Raw genomic sequence first — 23,111 nt, 5'->3', positions numbered from 1 at the left:
AAAGCGGAGTTGCTCCTGGGTATAAGCTTCACTGGGAACGTTGAATCACACAAAGTACAAATGTCACCAACCACAAGAAACATCCAAGCCCGGTTTCTACCATCTGTGAAAAGTGGGGCACCAAGAGCACACCCGTGTGCTCGCATGTGCGGGACCCAGCTCAGGACGCCTGGGAGGCCACCATGGTGGCCTCTGGAGGGGGATGGCCAGGCCGGGCGCGGGCCCATGGCTGCCTTTTTACTGTCAACCCCAAGGCCAGGGTCTGAACAGATCAGATAGAGCGCGCTCAGCAAGAAAATGACTGCAAGTCCAGGCTCCCGGAGGACGCAGTGGCCAGTTATCAGGAGACCTGCTGGAAGGCCAGAGAGACACCTCCCAGTGAGTGTCAACAGGAGAAGTGGGGCACGTCCAAGTGGCACTGCCAGCAAGAGGCCTGGAGGACAAATCCTAACAAAGCCACGCACAGCCAAGGACACTGCCAGGGCCAGCCACTGAGGACCCACGCAGGGCTGCAGAGACGGCACAGTCAGCAGGGGTCTCTGCAGCTCTGCCAGCTCCACACGGTCCTCTGCTGACCCTCCTGCCATCACCATCAGCCAACATCAGTGACTTGTTTCCACAGCTTCCTCCAATAGGTGACAGTGAGTCCTAGATGCTCACCTGGGCAGACGCTTCTCTGGCTTCTGCTGCTGCCACCTGTATGGGGACCACAGAGTCCTGGGGGTGTAGCTGGCCCATCTGACAGGAGCCTGGACCAGCAGCCCCAGTGAGGTCCCCACCACCAGAGCCTGAGGGTCTGCAGCCAGCCAGCCCGGAGTCCCAGCGCCCAGGGGCAGGCAGCGCCCACGGCCAGGGCTCCGCTGTGTGAACGCTGGTCACGAGTTTGAGGAGGCCCTGCCCGAGTCCAGCCCTGGGGACACACTCGGCAGAACGGCTCCTCCTGGTCTCCCTACCGAGGGCTGAGGAGCCAGGTGGACCGCGCCAGTCACCAGCCACCAGCATGCACTGGGCCCAGAGCCAACAGGAGACCGGCCCTTTAAGATGACCCAGCCACCCCTGTCCCTCTTGTTCAGTCCCAGCCACCCACAGCCGGCCCCGGCCAGGAACCAGGAACGGACACAAGTCACGCTCATTAACAAACCTTTTTTTTTTTTTTATTGTCATTAGAGATAAAAATTGCAAAGTCCCACATACCACAGCCTGGATGGCACAGGGGACACAAACCCTGTCCACAATTTACAGGAGCCGCAGCGGAGGCCGGGCCAGGCTGTCCCTCTCTCCGCGGCTTCTCTGGAAGGCAGCGGCGGGTCAGTGGCAGAGGGCGATGGTCTCCATGTTGAGGAAGCGGACGTGCATCTTGGTCTCGATGTCGATTCCCTGCCAGATCTGTAAGGGACCGAGCAGCGTGAGGGGCGTCCCCACCTCACCGCAGCTGCCCGGGCCCAGTCCTGGCACCCACCCTCCCTGTCCCCGGCCGAGGTAAAGACCAGGGGCTGTCGTGAGCCTTGAGCCGAGCGAGGAAGAACAAGTCCCATCTGTCCTCCTGCTGGTTAATGTGGCTGTGACATTTGGCTTCTTCCTGAGTGTCGCAGCACGCTATGGTTAAGTCCAGAGGCAGGTCCCCTCCCGCCACGCCCCTTCAGGCTCCGTGGTCCTCATGCCACGGCCACAGCCCCTCAGCCCCCTTCTCATATGATGCGGGGACCACCCCACCTGCTGTCCCCTTCACGGAACACTAGGGGGACTCCGATGACATAGGCCTCGTTGGATTTTGTGAACTTGTAAGGGTAAAGTTGTGGAGTGTGACAGGCCACCATCGGTAATCAGAAGCAGAGGACAGTCTGCTGGGTTCAGCCTGAGCGCTCACCGTGTTCTAGGCAGGGAAAGGGAATTCCCACCTAATGTTCAAGTCCAAGGCCACGCCCTGGCACTGCCATTACCATCCGTCCTGGCCAGGGCGCTGGTGCTGTCCCCCACACCCCCACAGCTCTACTCTCTCCTACTCCTTGGCAACTCGGGGCCCAGGGCACCACAGATGGGGAGATGGGAACAGGAACGGAGGGACTTGGTGGGCGGGTGACTTCTCACCGCCTCCCCGCTTATGTAAGAACTTCAAACCCTCAAGCTGTCACTCAGCGTCTCCAGGGACAGCCACGAGGCTGGGAAAGTCAGAACTGCCAGGGCGCCCAGAGACAAGGAGACCGGGGGGCCTTTCTTGTCACTTCCCAGTCTCCCAGGTGCTTCCCAGTCCCTGCCCCTGATCTGGGTGCTGCGAGGGACACAGGAGACCAATCTGGTTCCATCCAGGTGGCTCCCATTCACTGGGTGGGTGAGAGAGTCTCAGGGTGGTTTCTGCTAAGTGCTGGGCAGCAACATGGTCACCAAGGCCCCTGGAAGGGACCAGGGAGGGGAAGGGAAAGGAGGGGACCTGGCTTCTCATGAAAGAGCCCCACACGTGCAGGAACGGGGTTGAGAAGCCGTAGGGGAAGGTGCCTTCCGAGGCAAAAAAGAAACTCACCCTGTGTCTGGCCTCCCTTCCCTGAGCCTCCCTTCCTCCCCAGGCTCCTAGGTCCTCACCTGTTGTCTTGCTTGGGCCTCACTTCCCTGGATGAGAGGCCCCAGTGCAGGCAGAGTGACCCCGCTCACAAGCACAGACCTGCCCTTCCCCTGCCCATCACCGTGCCCAGCCCTGACATGGGGCAACTGATGGGGTGAAGGTGGCTGCTGACCTGTGACCCAGAAGTCCCTTCTGGACTTCCCCTGCAGCTGGGTCTGTGCCTCCCGCCCTGCCATCTACCTCCCCCTGCACTTGCAGAAGGCTGGCCAGGTCAGGGGCAGGCTTGGAGGGGAGCCTCAGCCCTGGGCCCCGGCCCCACTCCAGGCCCAGAGCCCCTCCGGTACTGTTGGGCCTCCTTGGCCCCCGCAGCTCCCAGGAAGGCTGTGGAGACGCTGTCTTGAGGATGTCCAGGGCCAAAGCAGGCAGGTTCCTCTGAGATCTCGACTGTCCAAATGTCGAGGAGCTGGTCTCAACTCCCTGCCCAGGGCCTGCTGCCATCAGCAGGGCCCGCACCAGCCTCACCACCTGCCCCAGGGGCTGCAGAATCCACCATGAAAGGAGGGGGAGCGAGGGCAGCACTTAGAAAACAACACCCAGACACGGCCAGGAAGCAGGAGGCAGAGCCGGGCATGGTCTGCCCCAGTTGTTGGTGCTTGTCCAGGCTCAGGAAGTTTCCAGAATCCCTGCACCACTGTGAACAGGGGTTGCCTCTGGGAAGGCCAGGGTCCCAAGAGAGACAGAAGTTGACCTTTCATTGTCTGCTGCTTAAGATGCTCTGGCCATGGGCAAACATCACCCTTTGATATAAAAATCAGTGAAGCCGCTGGGCGCAATAGCACACGCCTGTAACCCCAGTGGCTCAGGAGGCTGAGGCAGGAGGATGGCAGGTTCAAAGCCAGCCTCAGCAACTTAAAGGCCTTAAACAACTCAGCGAGACTCCATCTCTAAATAAAATGCAAAATAAGACCAAAGATGTGGCTCAGTGGCCAGGTGTCCTGGGCTCCATCTCTGGTACCCCACGTCCTCCCCCCCAAAAAAAATCAGGGAAGCCTATTCAAGGCCCCTTCAACCTCCAGGGTCAGGGTGGTCCCTGGCACGCTGCCCCCACCCCACTGCATTTCAGAGACATGTCTCCTGACCAGCAGCTCCCTGAGGTCCTCAAAACGCTCCCTAAAGCCCCCACACCCAGACACCTCTGTTCCTCCCCGGCACCCACCTTCAGGAAGTCCTCGAAGGTGATCCCCTCATACACTTGATCCGGTTCCTAGGGACAAGAGCGCAGGGCAGAGGGTGAGGGGCTGGGCCTCACCCTCCCTTGGCAGCGACCTGCCTCCCCGACACCCAGAGCACAGAGGGTTTGGGGCTGCTTTCTGGGTCACTTGTCTGCAGCCACACAGAGTCACCCTGAACCCCAACAACCTGCCTGAGGCTGGTGTAGGCTCACCACTGCCCTCCCGCTCACCCCCCCCCCAGAAAGGTCTGGTGGAGACAGGGTGGGCAGGGGACGGGGCCTCCTTCCCCAGGGCCTACCTCCTGCTCGTCCCCAGCAGCCCAGCTGCCAAGACACCTCGCTGCCCCCCACCCCCGTCCTGCCACATCATCCCCTGCCGTCCCCCCTCGGGTCCTGCCACATCATCCCCTGCTCTGATAAGAACTATTCTAGGCTAATCTGTGTGCACAGACCACTGGGGAAAGGGGCAGGGGAGTAAGGGCCAGCCTCTGTGGCCACCCTCGTGCCCATGAGTCACTATGATAACGTCCAGACACCCGGAGGTGGGGGCCAGTGTGGCGAGTGGCAGCCTTGGCCTGGCTCCGGGCCTCTGGCTTTCAAGTGTGTTTGGCGATGCCCATGTCACTCTGTCCTTTCCTCTCTGGGACAACAGGGAACACACAGGGGCTCCTGCCTCTTCCAGTTCTACTCTGGGGCTCTGACAACCTCATATCCAAAAACCTCACCCCAAAGCACCTCAGTGACAGTGAATACCCAGCTAATGGCCTAAGTGTCCATCACCAGAAGACCAGCTAAGTAGACCTCGGTGGTCCACAGGCTGAGTCCTGCGTGCTATTAAGAAGGGGTCACTGACTCGTGCTGATGCAGAAAAGCCCGAGATGGGTGCAGAGCCACACGGAGGAGGACAGCGCCTGCAGATGCGGGTGGGCAGCTCCCCAGGCCCCGGCTGGGCTCTGCCACCTGAGGCATGGACGAGGGGGTCAGCACAGAGAAGAGGGCAGGCCACATGGTTCAAGTTCATTTTGTGTGAATCAAAAATCAAAGTCAGGGGTTGGGGCAGAGCCTGGGCAGAGGGCATGCTTAGTATGTGCAAGGCCCTGGGTTCAACCCCAGCAACCAAACAGAAAAATAACAGCACCCCCCCCCCCCCGCCCCGGGGGCTGCGACTCAGCCGTAGAGCACTTGCCTGGCACGTGTGAGGCTCTAAGTTTGATCCTCAGCACCACATACAAATAAACTAAGGTATCAGTGTCCCTCTGCAACTAAAAATATACTTTAAAAAAACATAAAAATAACAAAGTATCAAGGACATACAAGTAATATTTGGGCTTCTGTAGGAAAGTCAGCGGGGCTCTCTGCAGAGAGGGGAAGGAGTGGGTGGGCGAAGGGCAAGGAGAGACAAGCCTCAGGGCCTCACACCCTGCACCCTAAGAAAACATAGGCTAAGGTGTCCCCAGCCATAAGACCAAAGCTTTCCGGTGACAATACCACCCTGACACAGCCCTAGGTGGGCTCCATCCTCAAACCCGCCTGACAGATGACGCCTCGGGGTGCAAGGGCCACTGCTGGGGGCGGTTCTGGAGGGTCCTCTGTGGGCAGGACTCTTCCCGCTCCAGGCTGCTGCTCTACTTTTAAACACATTTATAAAACCACTAGCTCTCCACTGGCCAGCCCTGTCCCCAGGGCTCCTTCCTCCTCTTCCCTCTCATGAGCATGGACAGGAGTGGCCACCCTCTGTCCTGGGCCCCGGGTCTGTTGAAGGGTGACAGAGAGCCACAAGGGGCTGGATGGTGGGGAAGACAAGAAAGAGGGTGGAGGGGCTGGGACGAGGAAGCTGCCAGCTGAAGTCCCCACCAGGCCACGCCACGGAGCACAGCCTGCAGGGGCAGCACTTGGAAAAGAAGTCACCGCCAAGTCCATAACTGGCTTGGCAAGTCCATTAAGGGGAGGACAGTGGACCGATTGTCTCTGGCGGGTGGCGCGGTCAGAAATGTGGAGCGTCCTCAGGGGCCAGATGGCGCTGAGTGCCCTCTGTTTATCTGTGACCTTGACATCAGAAAACAAGGGAAAGGCCCACCCAGGACCCACAAGGCCCCAAGCAAGTCGTGCGAGGGCCTTCTGCGCACGGGGGCCTGTCCCCACCTGTCGGGTCCTGTGGGACACAGGCTGGGGAAGCCGGCCTACTCCCTGGCCGCTCTGATTCGATGCAGCCCAGCAGATGCCAGCTGCCAGCAATTTCACTTCCCCAAATTAAGAAAACTGTCGCCAATTGAAGCTGGAGTGGGGCAGGAGCGATTTGAAGGAGAATGTAATTAAATCAAGTGGGAATTTGGCTCCTCAGCCCGGCGGGGATCCCGCTCGCCCCAGGTCGCAGCCCTTCCTGCAGCGGCTGATTTGCTGAGTGGGAGGCTCCACCAAGGCCAGGGCTCCCTCTGGGCCGTAGAAACAGACAGATGAAACTCAGGCCTGAGATGACCGCCCTGAGTCCTGGGGCTGGCCCAGCAGCTGGCCTCGCCACAAAGAGCAGGAAACCCCCTGCACCTAGGCTGGGCCGACACAGCATCAGGGTGTCCAGACACAGCCCCGCGGTGCCAAGACGGGGGAACATCAGCACCACCCACTGCACCCATCAGGATGTCTCCCGACTGCCTGTGCAGCCCTCTGGGGCTTGGGGCCACGGCTACCGGCTGGTGGCTCTACCCAGCCCTGCAAGAGGGTCCATCCTGCTCAGAAAAGGGCGTGGGCTCTGCCGGGTTCTCCCTGCGCTGAGCCTCGGGTTTCCCAGTGGAATGGGGCTAACGAGGAGCTCAGGGAGGACCGGCCCCTCCGCTTCACTGACCCGCCAGCCCCCCTTCAGCCCCAGACCAGGTCGCTCCCAGCCCAAGGGACAGCCCCTGCCCACCCTGGCTAAAGGCCAGAGACCACACAGAGCAGGGCTGATGGCCGGGGGCCGTGCAAGTGCCAGCCCTTGGGCGGCCTCGGGCGGGAAGGCCACAGTGGGACCTGCTGGACCCCGAGCCTGAGGACGTGATCTCTGCAGCCCTGTGTGGCACAGCCCCCGGGGTTGGGACCCGAAGTCTCCTAGGGGTCAGGGAAGGCCGGAGGAGCCCGGGAGCTGTTGGAGGCCAGGCCTTCCTGCCGCTCCACACCCAGCGACCCCAGGGAGAGAGGCCCCGTGGGAGGGACGGGGCTGGGCCCCCAGGGCGCTCACCATCTGCCCCACGCACACGCTGGCCGCCTCCATCATGGCCCCGTCGGCGATGGAGCGGGCCGACTCCTTCTCGATGTGGGGGTTTCCGGAGAGCAGCTCCTCCACCACCTGCGGGTGGGCAGAGGGCGGTGACCTGGAGCCCCCAGGTGGAGGGGCAGGGGCCGGGCAGGGCAGAAGAGCATACTTTACATTTCGATATTCTTCCAGGGTGATGCGGCCGTCGCTGTCCGAGTCGTACATGTGGAACAGAACTGGGGGCAGCCGGGGGAGGGCTCAGTTAGGACAGCCTGGCCCCCGCCCGCTCTCTGAGAGCCACACCGCACCCAGTCACCCATGACGAAACCTCAGGCCACAACCTTAGGGGTGAAGAGCACAGGCCAGGGGGGCCGACTGACCACTGCCCAGCAGGGTGGCCTTGACCTCGGGCAAGTGACTTAACTTCTCCGAGCCTCAGTTTCCCCATCTGTGAAGTGGGAAAACAGCGTCTCCCTCGGGGTCTTGCGAGGCTGAGGAAGGCAGAGCTGGCCCACAGGGGCAGCAGGGGCAGCAGCGCCTCCATTTCCCTCTTTGCGGACACCAGCATCCTGTGGCCTGCGGCCCAGCAGAGGTGAGGAGCTGAAGGACATGGCTGCTCCCCACCACCCCTCGCTCAGCCCTGAGCTCCCCAGCTGCTCTGTGCTGGCCACTCATCCAGCACTGACCAGAGGCCAGGCCTGAGCAGAGCTCTCCACGACCCCTTGTCCCCAAGCCTGGAGGTCGGGGCTGCCAGAGACCCGTCCACAGACAGCTGCTGAGGCCGTCCAAGCTCAGGTGGCCAGACCTTAGGTTTGGATCTGTGTCCACCTGACTCCACGGCCCCCAGGGCCCCCAACCCAGCCTGCAGGGCAGTGGAAAGCTGGGTGGACGCGGTGCCCGCCTGGTCAGAGAGGCCCAGGAGGCCCCGGGCGTCAGCCCAGCGATCCCACCAGTCCCTCGGCCCACGCCAGCGCTAACCACAGCCAAGGCCCCTGTTGACAGTTTCCTGATGGCGAGACTGAGCCCGGGTTGTGGTGGACAGGGATGTCGGAGTCATGGGAAAGTCCACCGAGGACAAAGGAGATGTGACTCAGGCCACGGCTTGGACCCTGCCCTCTGGCTGGCCAGGAGCACATGTCCCCTGGAGTCAGGGGACATTGGTGGCTCCTCCAGGATGCAGGCTGGCCTTCTGCAGACCCTGCCGCAGGAGCGTCACCCTGGCACTAGGGGCTCCGAGTCCTCGGTGCCACATGCGTCTGCAAATGGCACCTCCACGTCCAGGTTTGAGCTCAAGGCCACTGAGCCACTGACTAGAGTGGCTGAATCGAAACCCGTGGCTCCATGACCCCCTTCAAGTCCCAGAAAGCCACCAACCGCTGGGCCGTTTACCACGAGACCCCGGATGTGACTTGGGAGGAGGGACACGCACAACGCTGCCCTTTTAGGGACTGGCCACACAAGGACACCAGCGCTCCCTCCCTTCCACACGTGGCCCACCCTCCTGCCGCAGGGTTTTGAAGAGGCGGCAGCCGGGGGCCTGGGGGACGCACATCTCAGCTTCTCTTTCCGAGACAGCTCCACCTGCTCCTCGCCCAGGGTGGTGTCGATGGGCCGGAAGTAGGACATGATGGTCAGGAAGTCCTCGAAGTTGATCTCGTCGGCCAGGCCGCTGGGCCCCTTGCGCAGGTTCCTGCGGGACACGAGGTGGGGGGGTTATTCAGTTACAGACGGGACCTCGTCCTTCCACGGCCACCTGTCCTCAGAACTTGGCCCTCGACACTGTCCTCATCTGGTTCTGTATCCCGAGAACCTGCTCCGTGGGGGCCCCAGGGGCCCAGGAGGCCAAAGCCCAGCACCTGCCAGAGCTCACCGTCCAGGAGGCTGGGAAGAGGCAGACACCGAGAGCCGTGGAGGAGGGCCACCAGGGAGGGACGCCCGGGGGACTGTGGTGGGCACCAGGAGGTGGGGAAACTGAGGCGCCAAGCCATCCACTGACTCGCCCAACCCACCCTTCCCTTTATCTCAGGGGTCAGCAACTACAGCCCGGGGGCCCAACGGGGCTTGTCACTCATTTTGTATGTCACTGATTGTTGTAGGCCTGTCTGGTAAGGGGCATTTTCTTGGTTTAAAATGGTTAAAAGAAAACAAATTTTATAAAAGAAATAATAATAATTCAAAATGATATTTCCTGACAAGTGAGAACGACACAAAGACTGAATGTCAGCATCCATAGGACACCACCTGTTGGGACGCACCGTCCAGATGGCAGGAGAGCAGCAGGGCCCCGTGGCCTGCAGAGTCTCGGACCCTCCCCGCCCCGGCCCGTGTCCTCCACAGAGAGCTCGCCAGCCCCTGTTCTCGGTCACGGGTTCGAAACCTCAGTATCCTGAGAGCTGTAGCAGCCCCAAAGGTCCTGGGGTCGTCTGATGATGACTCCGTGGGGCAGGCGCACGGTGAGCCCCTCGGCTCCAGACCCGGCCTCCCCTCAACTCCTGCCACTGGCCGCCCACACGCGGCCTTTCCTGGCTTCACCCCCTCGCTCAGCCCCTGGGGCCCCTGGGGCAGCATCTGCCCCGCGTCCTCCCCTGGCAGCCAGAATGGGCTTCGCAAAATGCAAACCAAACCTTGTCATCCCCCCAGTTGCCGACTGGGCTGGCCCCTGGCACCCCTTCCTGGATTGCTTCCTCCCCAGGGACCCCAAGAGCTGTCCCCTGCCTGACGTCCTCCCTGGATATGGCCGCTGGGTTCCATGTCCACCTTCTGGACCCTTAATATTGCCCGATGGACTGATGTCCCCACCTCCATCCTTCAGTCCACACTGCTCACAGTGGCCCTCGGTCAGCTCTGCAGAACTTCCCACCCTCTGAGTGAGGAGTCCTTGTCCCAAGGGTGTGCCCTCTTGTCCTCTGGCCAGAGGGAGGTACTAGCCTGGCTGCGTCCCCCCCGCACCCTAGCCTCTCGGCACAAGCGGCCACCGGGCTCTCTGCCTCCTGATCACCGTGAGAGCGGCTTCCCTCCCCCACACTCCTCTGCCACGTTGTCCTGCCTCACCTCCAAAGGACCCAGACCCCTGGACGTTACCGGCAGGCATCGGGATCCAGACATGTTCCAGAGAGGTGAAGAATGGACGCCGGGTCATGGAGGGACACCGAGGCCCCTCCCCGTGTTCAGAACTTTACGGGTGCTGACCCGTTGCTGCTCGAGTCCGGGAGGGGGCAGGGGAGATGACCTACAACTGCCCGCCGGGCCGCCCCCCTCCAGGTCTAGCTCCCACGTCAACTCTGGGACCTGCCCTGCTTCCCGCCCCCACCCCTGGGTCTCTCTCCATTCCCTGCACAACTGCCTTTCCCCCCACTTCTGAGCCACCTGTACCCGGGGACACATTTATATTTAGTGGGGGAAAGTGACCCACTCAATTCTGAGTCCACAGCTGAGAGCCACGTGGCCTCGGGCCAGGTTTTGCTCAAGAGCAGTAAAAAGCCCAGGTCTTGCATCTGGACCCACGTAGGCGCCTGTGAAGCGCCGTCTGATCAGGACAGGCTGCGCCTCGCCCTCCAGGAGGTCCCCCAGCCCCGTCCTGCCCGGCCACACTCCGCCCAGGCTCACAGTCGCGGGCCGTCTCCCTGGGCTCATCTCCACGACCACTTGGCTCGCCTTAGTTTCTGCAGTGCTGCGCAGACGCACCAGCCTCCCTGTCCTGCTGCAGAGGCCTGTCCTCGGGGCTGGGCTAAGTTCACCTGCTCAGGGGCGCATCTGAGCCCTCACGGCCGTGCACACACAGCCCTGTGTGAGCGCCAGGCTCACGCACACACGCTCCTGCCAGGTGCCCGCTATCCCATCCTCCTATCCAGCCTTCAACCCTAGATCCTCAAACCAGAGGCCCACGTGGACTGGACGTCAGGGGCCTCACCGCCTCAGCTGCGGGGTGGCCTGGTGGCTCACTTCTAGTGTAATCATAGCAATAGTCACGCGACGTGTCTTCAGAGATGAGGTTACAAACTGTGGGGCTTCCATCTTGGGCCCCCTCACTTGGACATGTCACTCTGGAGGAAGCCAGCTGCCATCTGTGAGGCCCCCAAGATGCCTCCCAGCGGCCACAGGAAGGAACCTGGCAGCACAGCCTCCCCCAGGTGTAACTTCACCCCAGCTGACGCCTTGGCTAAGTTCATCAGAGCCTGGGCTCATTTGCAGCTGGATTCCTGACCACAGAAATGATGAGAGAGAAATACCAAGTTGGGGCTGCGGATGGGACTCTGGACTTAGCATGCCTGAGGCCCTGTGTCCCACCCCCCAGTACCACAAAGGAAAGGAAAAAAAACGACCAAGTTTGAGCTATTTGTTACACAGCCAGAGATGACTAACATAGAACGCCCAGAGAGACCCAGTAAGCTGCCCAGAGTGGCCCAGCTATGAATCTAGAACCATCGGACCCCCAATTCAACATAGCCCCACAATCTGGGTTGGTTCACGAGGCTGCTCTGAGCACACAGGTGCCACAAGTCACAAAGGACAAGGTGACCCTCCATTGGGCCTTTGAGGGGAGAGAGCCCACCTGTTGTCAAAGAAGGCACGGATGATTTTGGATCGGATGGGGTTGAGCTCCAGGTCGGGGACGTTGTTGAAGTTCTCCTTGCTGGTTTCCAAGAGGAGAAATGCCAGGGAAAGAACAAGAAGAAAGCACACGTCAGCCGGTGTCACCCTCACGTGCCCAGCTGCACTGCTCCATCCCCAGCAGGTCTCCCAAGGAAGAGATCAGAGTTAAGAGAGGGTTGAAATGGGCCTCACATCCCCTCTGCCCACCTGGAGACTTGAGAATCCGAGACAGACTGGACATTCATGCAGACACAAAGGGTGTGTACCCCATTCTGGATGCCTGTCCTCAGACCCCAGGAAGGGAACCCCTACTTTGCCTGCTCTGGGCTCTGAGCAGCAGGATGCTGGCTGGGAGCTTTGGGAAACAGTCTGGCAGTTCCTCAAGAGCCAACAGTCACCACATGACCCAGCACCACATGCCTAGGTATGAGCCCAGGAGAACTGAACACCTGTACTTCACAGCAACATCACTCACAGTAGCCAGAGGAGAGAGGATCCAGATGTCTGCAGGCTGGTGAAAGGGCAGACTGTGGTATGTCCATTCAGAGGACTATGACTCAGCCCTAAGGGGCAACGATTCCTGCTACCTCCCAGAGGAGCCTCAAAGACATGATGGCAAGTGAAAGAAGCCAGTCACAAATGGTCACAAATGCCCTGACTGCACTTAGATAAAGTGTCCAGAGCAGGCTAGTCCATGACACAGAACAGGGTTGCCAGGGGCTGGGGTTGGAGGATGGAAAGTGACATCTGAAAGAATTTGGCTTCTTCTTGGGGTGACATACATGTTCTGGGCTTGATGGTGGTGCCTGGATGCAGGACTCTCACTAAAGCCCACTGAATCCTGCATTTTAATGGGTGAGCTACGCGGCAGATGAATTTGATTTCAGTAAAGCTGTTTTTTAAAAGCTACCCGCTGTGGGCTTGGGGCAGGGAGCATGCGTTTCCAGTGAGGGTGCCCTGGAGCGGGCACGGCTCCCCCAGGCTGGGGCTCAGGCACCGCTACACCCTTCACCTGCCTGTCCTCCTTCCCTGTTCTTGGAAGCTGCTTCCTGTTCACCTCTTGCCTGGGCTCTGGATGCCCATGGACAGTGACCTCAGGAGGGACCCAGGGCACAGGCTGCTGCTCCTGAGGAACAAGGTGACTTGCACAGCTGGGGAGGTGGGAAGACAGTTGTGAGCCTTGGGACTCCAACCCTGGGCAGACTCGTGCTGGGCGAGGTATGAGCCATGCCCCAAGCACCCGGCTCAGCCCACGCTGCCCGCCCCTCACGGGGGCCCAGAGGCCAGGCAGACACAGGCGTGAGCAGGACCAGGCTGCCTCCTGGATCCCCTCAGTTTTCCTCACCCCCAAAGGGCTGCTTGTCCTTCCCTCGTGGCTGGGCTCGCTGGTGGCCGATGGCCAAACTCTGGAGACGGCGTCGGTGCAGGAGCCCATTCCAAGGGAGGAGGCGCTCAGAGCAGTTGGCCCAGAGTGATGGGATGTTGGGCAGTCATAAGAAAATAATGGAAATTTGGGGACCATAAAAAGGGATGAAGTAAGCCAGGCGTGGGAGTGTCCACCTGTAGTCCCTGCTACTCGGGAGGCTGAGGCTGGAGGATCACATGTTCGAGGCCAGGCTGGGCCACGTAGCAAGACCCCCATCTCCAGACCAAACCAAGCGTACCACAGAGGATGGCTCCACACGAACCCCAGAAACGTCCTGCTAAGAAGAGGCGCGCAGGCCCCACGCAGGACGTTAATCGTCTAAAATGCCCAGAAGAGGTGAATCTGGAGACGGGAAGCACAGCACTGGCTTCCGGGGGCCGGGTGATGGTGAATGGCCCTGGGGTCTCATTTATAAGAGGTTCTAAACTCGATCTCAGACTTTAAACAGATGAATTATACAATATCTACGTTAAATCTCCACGACACTATTTACAAACCTCCCTGAACTCTCACAGAAGGAGCCCTGAGCTAGGACTCCATTCACACCGGGGCACAGAGCATGCCCAGGAACCCGCAGCTAGCAGCCAGGGTGATGCCAGCTCCCTGGGGCGGTGACCTGGGCTGGGAACGCTCTGCTGGGCAGTCCCCGCCACGAGAGTCCCTCCCGGGTACTTTTCTCTGGCCACGTCAGGTCCCCATGTGCTAGGACAGCGTGCTGCCCTCCCACCTTGGCTGGAGGGGACCACAGGACACGGGGCAGAGAGGCCAGGCCCTGGAGAGGAACAAGCCGAGGTTACCAGGGGAGACAATCAGTCCACAAAGTCACGATTGGATGATGGACAGTGACAGCTCGTGTTCCCTGTGCGAGTGACCTGCCCAGGCCCCCTCTACCCGGAAGCGCCTCATGGTGGCTCTGTGGTCCCTGACCTAAAGGTGTGGCACAGAGAGGTTCCATGACCTGTCCAGCTCAGCCAGCTGGGGTTGGAGTGTCACACGGGACCCCCATGCAGGACCCCCATGCCACCCTGCCCTGCATTTCTCAAAGTCCCCATCCCTGACTGAGAAAGGGACCGGCAGAGCTGGAGAGGGAACTGGGGGGAACAGGACGAAGCCACTCTGCAAGCAGGCGGCCCAGGGCACCCAGAGCCTCTGGCTCTCCTTGCTGGGGCCTGGTGGAGAGGCCCAGAGCCCAGCTCCTGGCATCCGCCCGGGCCGCGCACTGCTCTGCTACCCTGGTCAAGCGACTCTGCCTCTCTGAGCCACAGTCTCCTCCTCTGGAAACGGGAGTCTCGCACGGTCTGTGTGCAGCTCATGTGACCCATTCCTGACACACTTAGTACCTGCTGTATACCGAGTGCGCCATAGACGGCAGTTTTCAGGCCAGGGAATACAAGCGCCTGTGGAGGGGACCCTGGGTGTTGGGTGCCAGGCCCAGCTCCTTCCCCGGGACGAGCTGTCCAGGCCCAGGGAGGAGAGCAGTGGGGAGGAGGGAGGGAGGTGCTGTTCCCTAGCTTCAGTGGTTACGGGGCTGCAAGGTCTCCCTCTGGGACAACCAACACCTGCCAGCCTCTGACCCACCAGCAGCCCAGAGCCCGGGGCCCGGGGGAGGCTTTTGGTGCCATCGACCCCGGTGTCAGCCTGTCCTCCCCTCCTCCCCGCCCGCCCCCAGGTGCCCGCTGGGCAGGTTGAACTGGCCAGGCGGAGGTGTCCTGCCAGGGGACTGTGCTCTGCCTCTCCTCGGAGCCCAGGCTGGGACCAGAGCCAACTTACAGTGATCAGCGTCCACTAGCGCTGCCCCAGGGGACATCAGAGCATGGGGTTGGCCCACCAGGGCCCTGGGGACCCACACCTCCTCTAAGGAGCTCAAGCCCTGGAGTGCTCTCACCATGCCAGGCTGTGCCAGTCCCCATGAGGTCTAACCACGCGTCCACACACCCACAGCAACACGGCGAGGCCCAGGGAGGCGAAGTGACTAACCTGCAGTCACACAGCCAGCGAGAGGGCTCTGTCCTCCGCCTGCTCTCACCCTCCAGGCCGCTTCCTCCCCGGCCACTTCCTCCCCTAGGCTGTGCATTTTAACTTAAAGAGAGGGGACCAGGGTTGTGGCTCGGGGGTAGAGCTCTCGCCCGTAGGTGCCAAGTCTTGGGTTCCATCCCCAGCACAAAAAGAGAGGGGGCCGGAGGAGAGTGGCATCTGCTGCCTGAGCTCCCAGCCTGAGGCCCCGTTAGGAACCAGGGACAGGCAGGACAGGCATCTGGCCCAGGGGGAATGAGATTAAAATCACCAGTGAAGGCTGCTGGCCCCTCTGGAGCCGCGGTGTGGGCTGGGGTCCTCAGGCCGCTGGGGCCGGCGCAGCTGCAACCGTCTCTGTACTTTGGGCCCCGAGTCCGGCTTAACCCCACGGAGGCTGCGAGCCAAGCCCCCCGCGAGGCCCCAGATTCTCAGCCCCCGCTCTCTGCAGGCCCAGGGCTCCCCTCCCAGCAAGGCCACCTGTCCTCCCCTGCCCAGCTCCACCAAGTCCCCACCCTGCGCTGTCCGATGCTCCCCGTGGGAATCTGAGGCCCCCGGCTCTCCAAGGCAGGTGGGTGTCCAGGCCAGGCCCAGCCTGTCACCTGAGGACACAGGGGGACCAGAGAGCAGGCCTCGGGGGTCTGCTGCAAGAGACGATGGCAGTCTGGGGGTGCACAGGGAGAAGTGGGGGACAGCGAGCCGGGCTCCTGGAGGGAGCTGAGCCCACAGAAGCAGGGGTGAGCCCAAGAGGGACACCAGGGGAGACCTAGGAGATTCAGCCACTGGAAGGGTGAGGTCTGGGGATAGACAGGGACAACCGTGAGGGCTGATGAGGGCTCGCTTAGGACATGAGGCAGGTGGGGTTGCTGCAGGAGCGTGGGGTCTGTCTTGCTGGAGGCGCAACTCGGGGGGTTAACGTGCAGGTGGGGTTTCGAGTCGTGAGTGTGTATTTTAGCTCAAGGACAACAGGAAGCTGTCCAGCCATATGACGGCGGGTGACCTGTCCCCACCTCTCCATCTCCCACCCTCAAGCTAGGGAAGTTGGGTCCTCCCCACCTTCCCACCCAGAAGCTCCTCCCCTCCCCGCTGGTCTCAGCCCAGATGTGGCCTCCTCTGAGGAGCCTTCCCTGACTGCCCATCCTGAGGTCCCTGTCCCCACCACGGTCCCAAGGGTGGCACCCTCTCTGCCCCTTCCTCCGTCACACCGTGACACCTAACAGCCTTGCTCCGTGCTCGCTCTCGCCAGCTCTGCCTACCCCCCGCGCCCCTTCCCCTGTCCCAGGAGATCTGCCCTAGAACCTCCCACAGGAGGCCCCGGGCGCCTGCTCGTCGGGGAGCAGGACGGTGTCAGCATCCCACACCTCGGGGAGAGGATCTCTGGACACGGCACACTCGAGTGAGTGCCGCCATTCATCCAAGACCCGGGGAGCTGCTCTGGAAACCTCTCTGCACCCCATCCCACCACCCGACTCCTCCAGCTTCCCTTCCCACACCTGCTCCCCAACCCCCTCCCCCAGGTGGCGGGAAGGGAGCTCTCACTAACTCGGGGAACCTACCGATCCCGACCGTGACCTGCCCTGGGGAGGGTGACAGGGCCCCAGCTTCACTGTCTCGAGGACTTCTACAGCACTGCCACGACCCCGGTAGGTCTCAAGCCAAGGGACCTAACTCTGGGGACAGCGACGTGACTGCAGGGTCGGGGCTTTAGCTCTGCGGATGGCAGGTGAACCCCACCCCGGGTGTGCAGGCAGAACTGCTCTAACCTCAGTGTCTTCACTGGTGAGATGGGTCCAAGGTGCGAACCTCTGAAAATCCTGGAGAACCCCAAGGCCACGCAGCGCAGCCGGAACCCCGGTGCCTGGCCGCTCCTGGCAGCTGGGACTTCCACATACGCGCGTGACCCCGCTCTGACTTCCGAGGGAAAAGCGATGCTGGGAAGCCCCCACGGGACCTGAAGTCAGGACGCTTTGTGGTGGCCCTGCATGGCTCCGCTCTTGGTGAAGTCACCTGCCTTCCCCATGCATGCCTGGGGCTGGGTCCACCCCAACATCACTCCACATTCAACATCATGAGGTCTAAACTACCCAGGTCTGGGCCTTGTGAAGAACCCCACCAGCCACACCTCTAATCCCAGCATTCAGGAGGCAGAGGCAAAAGGATTGCAAGCTTGAGGTTAACCTGGGCAACTTAAAAGACCCGTCTCAAGATCCAAAGGGCTGGGTGTGCAGCTCAGCGGCAGAGCACTTGCTTAGCATGTGCGAGGCCCTGGGTTCAATCCCAGAGGGTATACCTACAAGTGGGGTCCTGAAGCGAGGCAGTAAATGCTTCAGGGTCAACCTGCCCCCAGAAGTTCTCAGGTGATTTTTGAGACAGAGGGGTCCAGACAGGACATGGGTAGAAAATGGCATATCTAAGATGAAAATCTGGCTCCTCCACTTAGAATCTGTGTGACCAAGAGGCTCACTCTTGCTGAGGCTGGCTTTGAACTCTCGATCCTCTCTCAGAGCCCTGCTTCCTGCCTGCCACCTGGAGAGAGCAAGTGTTCCTACAGCTTCCTGTGGGGCTGTGCAGGACCAAAGGGACACGCCCCTCTGCCCCGGACCCTCAACAGGCTCAAAGAACAGCAGCCTCACCTGTGGGCAATTCTCACGCACCCGACCCCAGATCCTCTTTGCCTGGGCTCTTTTCACAGGTTTGAGCATCCTTAATTAGAAAATCCAAAATCTGGGACTTGGTGACATGACCAGCAACTGGACAATGCCACACCATGACACCAAGTTTCACACAAAGTTAAGAGATGAGATTCACCTATGCACATAAGTTGTGTTTGAGACATGGGTGAATTTCATGTTTGGACTTGGGTCACGTCCCCAAAATATCCTATTACAAATAGGCGATCTGGGGAGGGTGGGGAGGGCCACCGTTTCACCTGAGCCCCTGTCCTGCTGGTGAGGAGCGGGAAGACAGAGAATCAGTGTCAACACAGAGGTGGTGCAGAGTCACATAAGAGCTGTTGGCAGCTGTCCCACCGAGGAAGACCTACTGTGCGCTGTCCTGGGTGCTGAGCGTCTGCAGCGCTAGTTAGAAATGCAGTTCCAAAGCCCACCCCAGACCTGCCCAGGCAAAGCCTGTATCTTTTTTTTTTTTTTTTGTACCAGGGATTGAACTCAGGGGCACTGGACCACTGAGCTGCATCCCCAGCCCTATTTTGTATTTAATTTAGAGACAGGATCTCACTGAGGTGCTTAGGGCCTCACTTTTGCCGAGGCTGACTTTGAACTCGCCATCCTCCTGCCTCAGCCTCCCCAGCCGCTGGGATGACAGGTGTGCGCCACTGCAACGGGCCAAAGCCTGTATCGCAGCAGCTTGCCAGGTGATTTGCACAGGCACTCGAGTTGGCATGGGGCGCACTCTTCCAAGATTCTCCCAAAGCCCTTGCTGGGCTGCGAGGCAATATAGACTCTGGAACCAAAACCCCGAATGGCCTCCCTCTCCAGGCCTTCTCCTGCCCACAGCGCTCAGCCCCACTCTGCACCCTCCTCCACAGGGTGCGGTGGAAGGACCCAGCCCCGGTCTTCATCATCTGCAGGCATCTGCTCCAATGGGGGGACGGTGCCCACTTCTCCACAAGAAGACTCAGAGAAACAGGCGGCTGGCCCAAAGCCACACAGCCAATGGCAGGAAGGATTCAACTAGGGATTTGCTTCCCAAACCTGGGGTTTGCCTCTCCATCCCTCAAGTCTCTCACCAGCCAGACCCAGGCCTTCACAGCTGGGGCGGGGCAGCACGCCTAATTTGCATGTCCAGCTCCTGGTCACGGTGATTGGCTCAGACTCAGACATGTGATCCCATGAGAGCCAATGAGAGGCCGGGTGGCTTACCCTTGGCTCAGGCTCTCTCTCCTGGGGGTGCGGGGAACTTAGCGGGCAGGTGAGTGGCCCTGAGGGTGCTGGTCCTGGTTGCCCTTGACTTTGGATAAGTCAAGACCACAAGAACCAAGCTACCACCAGCATCCGGGCTCTTGAAAGGGATGCTCTGAGATCAGGATGCCCTAGAGCAACAATGTGCCTTTGTTCAGGCAGACAAGAGAAGGTGGAGACGTTGGTGTTGGTTTCCATAAAAGGAAGGTGACATTTAAGTCTGTCTACTAAGGAGGAGGAAGTTTTCCTGGACTATTTAAAGGTTTTAAAGCTCCAGTGACTGTCACCTTGAGGCCCTGGATGTTTATTTGAGGACACATCTGTTAGAAAGTCTGTGGTAGAAATCTGCTCCGGTGGGACAGTCAGCTGGGCTTGCTGCAGCCAGACCTGAAGCTCTCTGGCCCACTGTGTGACCACCCGACCCCTCGACGCCAAGGCCCCCTCACCAACCTCCTTCCAAACTACTCAGCCAGCCCCCGGGCACCGCCAAGGCATTCTTTCCCATTAAAAAAAAAAAAAAAAAAAAAAAAAAAACCAACTTGGATGGCATCTAGAAAAGTAACTTTTAAAACATGGTCGAGAAGGTCAATTTTCCTTGACAGAAACTTGAGGCTGTAAATAATGGAAGGAAGCAGAATCCCAAGATGGGGGCCTTGGGACCACACTGGCACCCTGCACCACTCGACTCACCTGTGCGCCCAGCGGTCGGCAGGGTCGTGGCGCTTGGGTGGCCCAGGGGCTGCTCCTCCCCTCTCCTTCCTCCACTCCAGTTAAAAATCTCTTGTCCCAATACCAACAGAAGTGGCTTGTCCCCTCCAGCTAGGGGACATCTTGTCTTAGAAGGGACCAGAAGAATTTAAACAACTGCAGGCTTGTTTCAGGACAGGGGCCACCGGGGGCTCTCCCAACCCTCCGCTGCCCTCAGGGAAGAGAAAAACAGAGGAAAGTCCCCGAGCGCCACAGGCCCAGCCTGGTGCCCGCGCCAGCCAGTGGCAGGTCTTACCGGATGGTGGGCTGGTCTCCACTCAGCTGCTTAAACCTCCGGTGCAGCTGCTCGATCTGCTCCGAGGAAACTGAGAGTAGAGAAAGAAAAGGAAAGAAGACACACGTCACCGACAGAGGAACTTGGGAGACCAGAGGAGGCTGTGGACACTCTTCTGCCCCCTCCTCACCTGGGTGCTGGGGTCCTTGTCATGACAGCACCCACCCAGGAAAAACTCAAGGCTGGACAAGCAAGTGGAGGGTCCCCACTGTGCCTGGCAGAGCAGCCCTGGGGTTACCCACTCTCTTAGTAGTAACACAACTGTGAACTAATAACAGGGCAGACAGACCTCACCATCCTCTCTCAACCATGGTCCAGCCCCAGCCCACTAAGGACAAAGCTGGATCTACTTATGTGACCTCCTCTCTGACTTCACAGGATGGGGTTTTTCCAAGCTGAGAAAGGCAGATGAAGAGTTAGACGAAGCTGGGCGCTGTGGCGCACGCCTGCAACCCCAGCAGCTTGGGAGGCTGAGGCAGGAGGATCACAAGTTAGAGGCCAGTTTCAGTGACTTAGCAAAAGTCTTGTCAGATCAACGTAGGAATGAATACAGAGCTGGGATATGGCTCAGTGGTGGAGTGGCTCTGTGTTCGATCCCTAGTAACCCCCCAACCCCACCACCCACCCCCCCCCCACACACACACATACACACATGCAGAGGAGCAGGCTGATGTGGAAAGCTGTTCGAGAATCTTGGAGTAAGAAATGTTCCAAGAATCTGATGCCATGAGGGCAGGGAAAGGGAAGGGCTCAAGTTTTGATCCCGGTAGCAGTGGGGGACGATCTGAACCCACTCAAGCTCCCAGAACACCTCTGTGTCTTCCACACTTCACTCTTGGCTGAGCCACTTCTGAGATGGGACCCTCTGGGTTCTGGGCTTTCTAAGGGGCGCGCCCACAGGTCGGAGGCTTGTTTTACGGAACCCAGGCATTTCTCCTTTCATCTGCACAACAACCCTGCAAGGGAGGACACAGAGTGATCTTGGTGTGGCCACTGGACTATGGCCACAGAGAGGGGTTAAGGTCACACGATCTGCACGTGGTGGAGCTGGGACTCCATCACAGCCTGCCCTGCCTGCCCTGCGGTCATTATCTGCCCTCAAGGCCTTCAGGGCTGGCCCCTGGGGACTGTGTGTAGCCCAGGCAAAGCTTCCCAGGGCAGTGGCTGGGCTGGGGGCTGCCGTCCCCCTACAGTCCTCTCAGCACCCCCGGCCCACAAGTCCCCAGCTCCTCTTGCTACAGGAACATGGACTTGCTGGGCCAACTGGTCACTCCCCCACCCCCCAGCAGGCTCAAGCTGTGCTCTCTTCAAGAATCCGCAGCTCAGACTCCTCAAGCATCCCGAGCAGCTGCTGTTGGTAGGAAGTCGTCTTGGAGGCTGCCAACCTGGGCTGGGCGCGGCTCCAGGCATTAGCTCATCCGCCATGCGGCGCCCTGGAGGGGCGGCATCCCCGCCTTGCCCGCGCACACACGGATACTTGGAAAGGTTAAGTAACCCGCAGGGGCAACGTCGAGCCTTTATGGAGGAAAACGTGGCCATCATGTCACAGGTATGTCAGCAAGGACACTGACTGGCCCACCCAGTGTCCCCGCAGTCCCATGCCCCAAGAATGTGTGGGAGGATGCCCGTGAGCACCGTGAGATCATCCTGGACTGAAGACTGTCCCCTGCCCAGCAATGGCACAGAGTCACTGTGCTAAAGGGTGATGCGTGGATAACTGAATAGTATTCAGCAACGAAAAAGGAAACCATAGAACAATGAGCAAAAAGGAGCCAGCCCTGAAAGAGTGAGGGCGTGAGGAGTCTGAGGCCAAAGGACAGTCGGTGTAAATAATAAATAACTGGGTCCTCCCGGGAAGGCGGGGCTGATTCCACAGGAAAGGAAATCAGATGCTAATGCATCCAGAGCCCTTCACCTGTTGCCTAGGCGACTGCCTGCAGGAACCTTCCTCCCACAAGTTGCTAATGGAGTACCTCCGGGTGGGCGCCTCCTTCCCTGCCCTTTGGGCAGACTCGGAAGGGCACCCCTGGAAGGCTTCCCTCCCCTCCTCTTGGCCCAAGGCAGGCAGGACTCAGCTACAGAGTTAGAGCTGAGGGGTACAGGGGGGTGTGGGTGCTGGGAACGTCCCACTTCCCGATTTGGACCCAGGTCACACGTGTGTGTTCTTGGAAAGGTCACGGGGCTGGGTGCTCACACATGCAGGTACATGTGTGTGCTCTGTGTGCGTGTCAGATCATTAAAAAAAAAAAAAAAACTTTGTTAAAAGTTTCAGTCATTCTACTTAGTGGAAATCTATCCAGGAAAAAAAAAAGTGAACCCCACAGGTCCCCAAAATGAACATGTCACTGTGTCACTCCTTATGCAGGTGGGGTATCCCTTATCTGAAATCCTTGGGACCATGCATTTCAGATTTTGGATTTTTTTCCAGATTTTGGACTACTTGCATATATATGGTGAAATACCATGGGAATGGAACCCGAGGCTACACGTGAAATTCATTTAAGTTTCACATGCACTTTATGTAGATAGGCTCAAGGTAGCTTTATGTGACATTTAGTTTGTATGTGAAACAAAGTTTCTGTACATTGTGTCACCAGACTTGTGACATGGCATTCAACCCGAGTGCCTGTCAAAAGCAGACTGTCCAATACATTACAGTGTGTTTAGCAAAAAAAAAAAAATAATAATTAATTAATTAAAAAGGATTCTGGCTTTAAAAGCAACAATTGTGACGGTGGCACCTGTGGTCCCAGTGACTCAGGAGGCTGAGGCAGAAGAACTGCTTGCTTGAACCCAGGAGTTTGAGGCCAGCCTGAGCGGTTATCCAGACCTCACCTCAAAACAACGATGATCACGTGTTTGACGTGGTGAGACATTCCAAATAGTGCTTGGCTACAAAGCCACTGTGACACTGTGTTGGAAGTGGGTCAATATATACAAATGCATATGTGATAACAAAGCCCCATGAGTTATTTCCCCCCAAATAGTAGCAATTATCTCTCAAGATTGGAATTAAGGACTTTGTTTTACTTCATATTCATTTATAGGCTCCAATTATTCTCCGTCCCATGTATTAGTCCTAGAACACAGCTCTCAAGACACATTG

At 59.3% G+C, this 23,111-nt stretch overlaps 1 protein-coding gene across 2 annotated transcripts in view; it reads right to left on the bottom strand.

Moving 5' to 3' along the window:
* Window positions 1-1,165: 1,165 nt before the first annotated feature.
* Tesc (tescalcin) overlaps window positions 1,166-23,111 on the bottom strand; it is a 36,559-nt gene continuing 14,613 nt past the window's right edge. Inside the window, exons 2-8 of one of the 2 annotated variants that reach the window (XM_026386086.2) lie at window positions 19,967-20,036; window positions 11,567-11,647; window positions 8,565-8,704; window positions 7,189-7,250; window positions 7,000-7,107; window positions 3,774-3,821; window positions 1,166-1,386 (exon numbers count right to left, since the gene is read on the bottom strand). In XM_026386086.2, the coding sequence (XP_026241871.1) occupies window positions 1,309-1,386; window positions 3,774-3,821; window positions 7,000-7,107; window positions 7,189-7,250; window positions 8,565-8,704; window positions 11,567-11,647; window positions 19,967-20,036 (587 nt within the window). In that variant the 3' untranslated portion in view covers window positions 1,166-1,308. The remainder of the gene's footprint in view (window positions 1,387-3,773; window positions 3,822-6,999; window positions 7,108-7,188; window positions 7,251-8,564; window positions 8,705-11,566; window positions 11,648-19,966; window positions 20,037-23,111) is intronic. The other variant, XM_026386087.2, reaches the window with a different exon arrangement.

Source organism: Urocitellus parryii, chromosome 3 (assembly GCF_045843805.1).
Source record: "Urocitellus parryii isolate mUroPar1 chromosome 3, mUroPar1.hap1, whole genome shotgun sequence".
NCBI lineage: Eukaryota > Metazoa > Chordata > Mammalia > Rodentia > Sciuridae > Urocitellus > Urocitellus parryii.
Note: the sequence above shows the minus strand (reverse complement) of the source record. Positions and strands in the feature narration are given on the sequence as shown.